Below are 10,000 nucleotides of genomic sequence, written 5' to 3' on the forward strand. Positions count from 1 at the left end.
GAGGTCTTTCTTGCCAAAATTTACATGGAGTCTTGCCATATTTGCCAGAGTGCTAACAGGTACAAAAGGCATGATAAATGACCAGTAGTTATTATTGTTGGTAATGTATTGTTAACAGTTTTACCACCAATTTCTTGTCACATTTTATACCCACCCTACAGTTTAGGCCCAATCTGTGGACTATTTTATATGGGTAGTATAGGTCAAATGGAATCTTTCAATAGCAAATTTGTGATGCAGTTTTTTTTATACTTTATTTACAAGGAAGCTTAGCTGTCCTTCATGGATAATATATACATGACTTAGTGCTAACTTGTTCACCTGCTATGTTTTAATAAAGAGCAGTAGACCTCCGCCATGCATATTCTTGTAGGCCTATTTAAGGATTTATTGTTATATAGTCTTGGTACAGATTAAAATCACCCTTTTGTGTTTGATTTAAGAATAAGACTTGCTGATTTCTTTGACAAAGGAATTATCTTTCATTACTATTAGTATCTCAATTAACAAACTTAGTGGTTGAAATGGGTAAACACGTTTTTTATTAAAGTGACATATCCTCCCAAAAGTTAAGCCACATGGTAGTGTTATAGCCAAGAAATCAAACGTGTTTGAATCATGAATGCTAAAGAAACATGCGTTCATGCTTTACTTTATGCTCTTTGACAAAATATATGATGTCAGCTGTCTACTGTCCCTTTTGTTTACTAAATACTTACTAATAGCTTGAGGGCTTATAAAAATAATGAATTTCTTCATTAAATTGTTTGTTAGGGGGGAAAAATGGGTTTCTTTATCATTTTTGTGCTAAATGGTTTGGATTAGATAATAATTTTTGTCTGCTAAAAGATGTTGAAGTAGCAAAATTGATTTTTAATATCTATTAATCTAGTGGGTCAGTGTGTAATAAAGAATGAACTTCTTAGTTTCAAAGGATCCCAGCAACAGTCTGATAGTTCATAGTCTTATAGTATCAAACCTATGGTCTTAGGTTACTGATAGTCCATAGGTATATGTCAGTTTACTAGAGAATACATCATAGGAACAGTAACTATCATGGAAATCTATTGACTATATGCGCAGAATTTTCTTAAGGAGTTTCCAGGAGACTGAAACACTTATAGTTAATAATGGAAAGAATGAAAGTCAAGTAATTGTTTATGTAAAACTTTCTCTTTTCATTTATTCAGTTTGTATCAGTAATGTGAAAGCTATAAACATCTCATAGTAATAGTGCTGTATGATTAGATTACCAAGCTTAATCAAAAAAAAAATGTAAAGGATAAACCCAGGGAAGATGTTCACAAGCAGACACTGAATAGACCTAAAGTGTTCTTATATTAATAGGATTATTTGGAAATTAATAAATAACATTGGGATATATTCTGTAGTGCTAAAAGTTTCCTATCCTTTTAATTTCAGTTCGCACCATTGCCCCCAAAAAGACAAAGGCTGTTGAAGCTAAGCTTGTCCAGAAGCAGTTGCAAAAGGCTATTAATGCAAATATTGAGCAGGAAATGCAACAACGAGCATCGAAGGCTCCTCAGAACTTCAAGGTAAATTTGATTCATATGTTTCCTTTACATCATTACTGATATAATGTTACCTGTAATATATATATATTTTTGTGAATTACCAAAACAGAAGGAAAGTATTTGTTGTTTCCTAAAGATATTTACTTCTCTTTTCAGCTTCTCAAGAAAGTGAAGCCAGAAGAGGGGGCAGAAAAGAAGTAGGGATAAGGGGCTTTAGGTTTATCAGTTCTTGTTATACTTTATAGAAAAAATAAATATAATTGTATTTTCATAAAAATGACTACAGTTCATTAAAGAGTTTAAAAAAATATATAAATTGATTATAAATCAACCTTTAAAAAGAACAAATGTATTCAGGGTTTTTTTTCCTGTTTAGATTTAGTTCTCTTTGGGAGCTACAGCCACTACAATGACCAATATCAAACTCAAGAATTGAACTGAACAAATGTCTTTACACTTTTTTTTCTTTCTTTCTTTCCAAATCTTAAATTAGAAGCAAATGTGGACGGATTGGTATATAGCTGTTATGTATAATGACAATATACCCTAATCTCTTCCATATAATTTTGGATGAAACAAAAGCTCCTCTTTTTTTCTTTCATTCTTTCTTTTTTTCACAAAAGAAATATTCATATGAACAGAATAGTTTCATACAGTCTACACATGGATATTAAAAATGCAAATCAGAAAAAAGTAACATGTAAACATAAAATAATGTTAGACACACTGGAGATATTGCTTTTCAGTTTTTATCACTAGCATATCCAATCTTTGTTTATTAAATCCTATTGTATGGTAAAATCACACCAAAATAAAACAAAAAAAAATGTGGAATTAAGACGTCCAAAAATATAGGCTGGTATAAAACACACCTTTGAATTTTTTTATCGATGTTTATTAGAAAACACATATGACTCAGATGTTTAAATACCAATAATTACAAATATTTAAAATTATATTTACATCAGATAACAATGAATACATATTATGAAGTACTAACTGCTTCCTTTGTCTTGCTTTCTAGATACTGTACATTCTTGATGGTCTTTGCCTTCATGTTGTATTCATAGTATGGTATTTGTACAATCTTATAGTCATGTTTTCTAACCAGTTCCATGGCTAATCTGTTGATGCCTGTGAGCTCCTGAGAGCCTATTGTGTAGTCTCTGTAATCCCATATAAACATGGCTAACTTTTGTGCACCTTCTGGAAGTTGCTTTGAACTTTCCTTTTCACCAAAATTTGTAGTAAAGTCTTCAATTGGGATAGGTTTTCCGTTTTTCCCAACAGATAGCTCTGCATCCACAAATATACCCATGTTTGTTTGTATGTTTTCCCTTATATATTTTGGGGGCGGGAGGAAATTGTGAAGCATTGTCTGAACATGTTTAGCCAACATTAGCTCATGTCTTCCCTGAGTAATTATGACGTCTTTAAAGTCTGAAAGGTCAAGAAAAGGTCCCTTGTATGCAGGCATGCTCAGTCTGGCCACAGCATTTATATTAAGCAATTTCAACTTTATCCCTGTCCTCTGATGTTGGGCAGCACTTGGAATTTTTGAAACAAATGATGGATTTAAAACAGAAGCAATATGCTCCTCTGTAGCTTTCCCAAGCACTGATAATGACCATACCACATCTAACCAAGCAGTCTCCCTGTTAATTGTCACTGATGTCAGTTTAGGAATAATTGCTTTGAATAAGGAGTCAATGTTAGTGGGTGTATATGAAACCGAGGCCAAAGTCAGGACCATGGCAGCAATGTCACTTGTGCGGCAAATATTGACATGGTTTTCTACCCACTCTGATAAAATTTCCAACATACTTGTGTTCCTCCATCTCATCTGTCCCATGCAGGTCAGAATACCCCCTACTACTGTAGGTTTGTCAATAGCATTACCCTGTGACACAAAATCATTTGCAATCTTCTCTAACAGAAGGGGGTCTGGGAAGCTTAGAGAGTTCATAGCATAAAGTACATTGGACAGCTGCTTGGGAGGCAGTCGATCACTCTGTCTCGCCATGTGGAACGCCAGGGAGCGTAGCACAGGTGTTACTCTTCGCTTGACTGTGGCAAGGGTGCATAAGAGCCGGCTCAGATCGGTGTAAGACATCTCTTCTGCTAATTCAATGGTTCTGTCATCAATGCGGCTTATGAATTCCAAGTTGAAGACCCCATGGTGGTTATAGATCACCTGGATGTCCTTTACTCCCCTGACTTCAACCCATCGTCTTTGAACTGTCTCTACAGATTCCCTGAGTACCTGCAATAATGAAATTTATTAACTGACACATAGATATTTACAAAGGAATATGAAACAAGCAAAATAAGACATTTTAGTTTTAACCATATTAAAATAACTGTTTTGTAATTAATATTGAAATACATCTCTTAAAACTACTTAATTATGGCACTCACCAAAAATGAAATAAACTACAACATACAAGATGTTAGCAAAATGAATAAACAAAAAATAAATAACAAAAGTATACAAGTATAACATGCACAGAATTTGACAGCGCTTCTGTTTAAATATCTTGCTTACAGAAGTGAGATGATTGGTGTTATTTTCTGAATCAGCAACACAAACACTTATCAAAGGAACTTTACAAAACATAAAAAGCAACCCCGCCATTTCTTACTTTCTACATATATATTTATTTTTATCAAATATTTGATACAGCCAAGAAAGTGATAGATGTAACCTGTTGGCATCATAACATCAAATGGCAAGGACAGTTACTATATTTTGTATGTTTGTTTATGTTTCTTATCTCAGTAGACATTCCGTTTTACCTTAGACACTGAACGAACATTCTTGTTGATTTTGAAAGAAAGAAAAAAATGTTTTTCATATCTCTTCAAATGATAAAGAAAGATAAGGGTTTGTTTAAACCCCTGGATCCAGGAGATTTGACCATTACATCATGAAAAAATGTGGCTTGAGGGCCAAGCAACATCAATATACTTTTATGGAAAAATTTGGCTATCATGTGAATTTTGGCTGAAGGCTAAGGTGATGGGAATGACTCACCAAAAGTGCATAAGCTCTTGGATGTTGATTAAACTCCAGGTGGCATGTATACCAAATACTATGTACCCCGAGCCCACCGTCAATTGTGCACACTTGCTTGGCCATTACTGAAGTAACTGGGGAGCTACAGTCCCCCAAAATAGGCTTACAGTCACTTTTTAGCTTAATTCACTGGAAAATCATGTGTTGCAGCCAAATTCATTGCAGGTGGAAAACATATCTGCTTTCATGTGGTGCCTAGAGCATTAACTTTAATCTGGCTGCTTCACAGCAATCCCATGGACCAAAATACAGGCATTTGGCTTACACAAGTGGCCACTCTGCCAGGTGTGTGACGTGTAACCAAACACCCGTGCTTAGTGACTAGACTCTCTATGCCTCCCCTTTGCAAAGTTATTTTGCATAAATGTTTTTAGCTTTTTTGCCATTTTCCAATGTCTAATGTTTTCCTTGCGAAGACTCCATATCATCTCTCTATGTGGTAAATAATTCAGCACATAAAAAAATTGAAAAAATTAAAGTGACATTTATTAACTGTCTTTTTCTTTGTAATATTCAATTTTCTTTAATACAACCAGAGCTGCTGGTCACATCAGCTCATCCGGTCATGGCTTATAGACATTCCATTAAACACTCGTTTATCAATGGGAATAAAGCAAAATCCCCTTTCTAGACACCAAAATGAGTCTAATCCCCTTCCGCCCCTCAAGTCAAATTATTTCATGACGTGATGGTCACGTCACCTGGATCTAAGGGTGAAAAGATAAACAATAAACAAAAATACACAGTGGCCATGGCATATATTTCTGCTATCCCTGCATCAGTGGGTTATCAGAAATACGTCTTTAATCAGACAGTCCAATAACATATGAAATGATGTGAGCATACAGAAAATAAATAACCAAATTGTTAAAATCATGCAAATCTGCTCCTGTCACTCATTCAGTATATATGTAAAAATACCCTTGACTGATATTATTTAATACAAGGTCCTTTCTAATCTGGATCCTATCTTCCCACATACTGTATATATATCAATCTCTTGTCAAAGCATGAAACTAATTAAATTTTGGATGCTGACTCATTTTACTTTCCCAGAGCCTTAAATGGAACTGATAAGCCCACATTACAGACCAATAGCCAGTTTTTAACCCCTAGCCAATGGGTGGCATGTACGTATATGCGATGGCTGTTGTGGACGGAGTTTGTTTTTCTCCGATAGTAGCGGCTTCATTTATATGGTAAAGATTTCAGGCAATGGCACCTATAATAAAGGTAAACCTTCAAAATTTTCATATTTTTATAAATTATAGCGAAATAAAAGCTTTTAGGTGATAAATGTCACTCGCAAACTACCGATCAAGCCAGGCGCAAACGGGAAACTGCCAATGCGCACCAACAATCCCATTCTTACATCCACTTGCCAAATATCTTTACCTGTCAGCACTGGGTTAATATTGTTGTCAATGGGTTAAGATTACTGATCTGCCAAACAAACCAGTACAGTTTCTCAAATTATGCTGAGACTAAGTAATCAAACCTAAATTCAGACTGTATAAATGCTTGTCCACACAAACTTGCCACCAGGTTTATACAAATTAATTCAAGTAAATCAAAACAAGATTTTTTTTAAATTTTAGGTACATTATGATTATATTAGATATATGATATAATTACAATGCATATCAGGCTAAGTATATATGAAGTGCTTTTCACCAAAACCATATAACTGAAACACAACAGATCTACATTTTTTTTTTTTTCTATGGTCCTTTATTTCTACAGACTAGTTATTCTGTATCCCTCATAGTTTTAGACACTTCTGTTTTGTACAATTTTGGATTTTGCTCACAGCTTTACTACATTTGAACAGGATTATTTTTCTCTATCAATGGCCACAGCATACAATTTACCCATCCACAGTTATGATAATGAGTCTTGTTAATTTTATTAAATCATTAGTATTAAAACTATAAAAAAACAGAAAATTGTTAAGTGCTGATAAAATATATAGTACCCCTTACATCAAGGGTTAGATAAGAGTCAAGCTGTTATGAACTAACAAGTTGTTAAGGCAGGGCATCAACATTGTTACATTGCAGGAAGCAGATTGGCCCAAATTTAATATCTTAATTCATAGTGAGTAAAGCATAATCAGGTTGGAAGAGATTAAAGGCTGATTTTTTATATAATAAGGTGAAAGATCTGTAAGGTTACTGAACATTATATTTCATTTCCTAGAACTCTGACTTTTTGGACATATTTGTAAAATAAGTTTAAGTGACATTATCACTGTAAGAAATTAATCTCGAAACACATTAACCACTAGTTCTGCTACCTAGCTAAGTAGAACTTATTTAATTTGGTATATCTTAGTGCAGTATCTCACCTTCCTCTGCAAGTCTGTATGTTGATGCTTCGCTTGGAAGACCACGATGGAAAGAAGGAGAGGCATAGACACCTTTCGTACATTCCACAGCACTTCATTCTCCAGAGACTGCGAGGAAGAAGAAGGGAAGAATATTACCCACCGCCTACCGAGGTTCCTACACAACGCCATTTCCATACACTGAAAGATCATATAGTGTAGGATATGGGCCTCGTTCAAAAACAGAATTTTGGGATTATAACTTTTTTGTGATTACATGTAGCTAAATTTCTCCTAGAAGTTCCTCCAATTATTGTAATCCCACAAATTATTACAATGTTTGACTTAGAATTCAACTTGACTGTACAGAAAAATTGTCATTTGTATGAAGAGTACTTATATACAAATATATAACCCATTGATGCCAGGAAAAGAAGTACTGTACAGTCCATTATAGTTTTGTTTAATCAATTTATTCATATCTGTTATTTATTTATTTATTTATTTTCTACATTTACTTATTTATCTTCACATACAGATGGATCCATAAGTGCTTAGTAACCAAGGAGTCAATTGCAAGACCTATTAGGTTTGATCTTTTACCCCATTCCTTGATTTTTTTAATAATAATAATAATAATAACTGAAGTTATAGTAATGGTAATAATAACAGTAATAGTTTTGACTGCAATAAAAAAGCTACAGAATTTCACAATAAATAGTAAATAGTGACCAAATACTTATAGAGCTTAGTGATTGACTGAAAATACTAATAAAAGAAAACCACTATAGCTAGTCCAGGATCCCAGGATCATGTTAAAACACAACTCATAGAAAAAAAGAGAGACTATTGGTACATAGCAGAATAACATATAATATGAATGAATACTAGCTCCAGATAATTTGACAGTTATGACCTTTTGATGAAATGCAGTTAAAAATGAGGAAATGGCAATCAAATCCACCTTATATTCATATAATCTTAACATCCTAATAGATATTGAATTTAGGAGGACAACAAAATACACGGCATAAAAAATATAAAAACAAGAAAGCAATAAACACGATCTTAAAGCATAATGATATACAGAACAGAACACATTAAAATATACTAATCATAATACAATAACCACCACAGAGAGAAATGTGTTTCCATTAAAGTTTTGCCATACCTGAATTAAATAGCTGTTACTATCAATCCCAAGGTTTAATAGACTCTTGAGACCATCCAGCAGGGCACTTGGACTCAATTGAGGTATGCCTTTCTCTAATATCTTCAATAACCTGTAGAAGGAAAATGGAGGAATGAAAGAAAGAATATACTGCTTTCAAGAAGAACTTTTCCATATGACCACAATTCACACTCTGATATGAATATAAATGATTACTTACTTAGTAAAATCTTCATCACTTTCTAAGTCCTTTTTAAAGTCAATTTTCCTGAGAGTCACCCATTCAGATAGCCTCTGCACACCCTGAAAATATGCTATGCTTTAGTAAAATATCAAAAGTCACTGCTATCTGTGAATAAATAATATGAAATGACTCTCATCCCTTGCTGCTTACATATCTGTGCAACAAATCTACACACACATATCTTTATTACACACAGTCATCATCTTATGGTAGGGATGAAAAAGGCAAGAAAAGCTTTTATATCTTGGTAATTAACAAGAGAAAACATAGAACAAGTCTGGAGTTCCATAAGGTCTGGTTAGCTCTGTGTACACCAGTTATAGATGAATAGGTAGGATTGTAGAAATGGAGAGGGAGGGGGTGCCAGAAAGTACATTACTGCAAATATTTTGACTATCATTTTGTGATCATGAAAGACTTCCTTTAAAAGATGCATGAATTATCTATACATTTTCTTCATCCAGAGTTCAAGAAATATAAGATGCCTTTTCCCAATAAATATACAACTACATTTTGCCCTATTCTCAAAGGACAGCAGAATAAGAACTGCTAGCATGACCACAAACAAACAACCAGACCTTGCCACTTGACTGATCAATGTCCACAACCTCACCTAACATCTGAGAATAAAAGGCTAAATAAAGAGGGATAATTTTAAAAGAATTAATCTAACTATGCAAGTCACTGGATAAGTACTTTGATACTCAGTATATAATTTGTAGACTAGAAAATCATATTTTCTTTTCATTCACATTTTGAAAGTTCTTTCTGAGGCCACATTTACTACGACTAGTGTATATTCAAATTACAGTCACAAGGCAACCTTTACCACCTCTACCAAGCATAGTGTTGATTAGTTAGTTTGTTGGTTGGTTAGCAGGATAACTCAAAAAGTACAAAATTTTATGAAATTTTTACCAGAGGTGTGCCATTAAATTTTGGTGGTGATCCGGATCATGATCTAGATCTAGGAATTTTTGTTTGTTTATTCATTGATTGATCAGATAGGAGGATAACTAAAAAAGTTGTGATCTTTTTTTTATATTTCTACCAGAGGTGTCTTTTTCTTGCATTAGTGACCATATTGCCTTGGCAGAGGTATGTGCTCTCTGCGTGCTGCTAGTTTTTAAATAATTAATTTCTTTTATCATTATCCACATCAATTCCCCTTCACATAAATCAACCATCAACAACTTTTCATAGACGCTTCCATCTATGATTTACTTAATTACTTCATATATTTGTTTAAAAACTCGTATTAACATTCCTATGGTAGATCCCCACACCTCAATTACCTTTGAAGGCCCTCCTTTCCCCGAGTCAGTCATATGGTCATGTTTCCAGTCTCTTTTTGTGAATGGAATGTAATGCATGTGAAATAGTAATTCTAGTACTATTGGGTATATTTCATCCTGTGAAATCCACCCTCCATCTTTTCCTCTTCCAATATGCCTCTTTACACACCGTGCTAATATAGCTTATATTCACTGACACTTGGGACACTTTAAATGGAGAGCTGGTCCAGCATCTCACGCAGTCAGCCAATCACCTCGAGTTGTCTTGCACTGCAGCCAACAGTGATTGGCTGATGAGTGAGATGCCAGTCTGACTCTCTGTTTAAGGTGTCCCAAGTGTCTCTGAATATGAG

The 10,000-nt window shown here is 34.1% G+C and overlaps 1 protein-coding gene and 1 long non-coding RNA gene across 6 annotated transcripts in view; one reads left to right on the top strand and one right to left on the bottom strand.

Annotated features, from left to right (window-relative positions):
* Nucleotides 1-1,790, top strand: part of LOC138862996 (uncharacterized) — a 4,104-nt gene extending 2,314 nt beyond the window's left edge. The window contains exons 2-3 of the long non-coding RNA XR_011398782.1: nucleotides 1,423-1,556; nucleotides 1,692-1,790. This is a non-coding gene — a long non-coding RNA (uncharacterized lncRNA). The remainder of the gene's footprint in view (nucleotides 1-1,422; nucleotides 1,557-1,691) is intronic.
* A 618-nt stretch (nucleotides 1,791-2,408) lies between these two features.
* The window catches only part of LOC113829685 (FAST kinase domain-containing protein 4), a 24,212-nt gene continuing 16,620 nt past the window's right edge, over nucleotides 2,409-10,000 (bottom strand). For 3 of the 5 annotated variants that reach the window (XM_070126450.1, XM_070126452.1, XM_070126451.1), the window contains exons 4-7: nucleotides 8,329-8,411; nucleotides 8,109-8,220; nucleotides 6,959-7,138; nucleotides 2,409-3,798 (exon numbers count right to left, since the gene is read on the bottom strand). In XM_070126450.1, coding sequence (XP_069982551.1) covers nucleotides 2,521-3,798; nucleotides 6,959-7,138; nucleotides 8,109-8,220; nucleotides 8,329-8,411 — 1,653 coding nt within the window. In that variant the 3' untranslated portion in view covers nucleotides 2,409-2,520. The remainder of the gene's footprint in view (nucleotides 3,799-6,958; nucleotides 7,139-8,108; nucleotides 8,221-8,328; nucleotides 8,412-10,000) is intronic. The other 2 variants (XM_070126453.1, XM_070126454.1) reach the window with 1 other exon arrangement.

The sequence above is a fragment of the Penaeus vannamei genome, chromosome 10 (genome assembly GCF_042767895.1).
Source record: "Penaeus vannamei isolate JL-2024 chromosome 10, ASM4276789v1, whole genome shotgun sequence".
Lineage (NCBI taxonomy): Eukaryota > Metazoa > Arthropoda > Malacostraca > Decapoda > Penaeidae > Penaeus > Penaeus vannamei.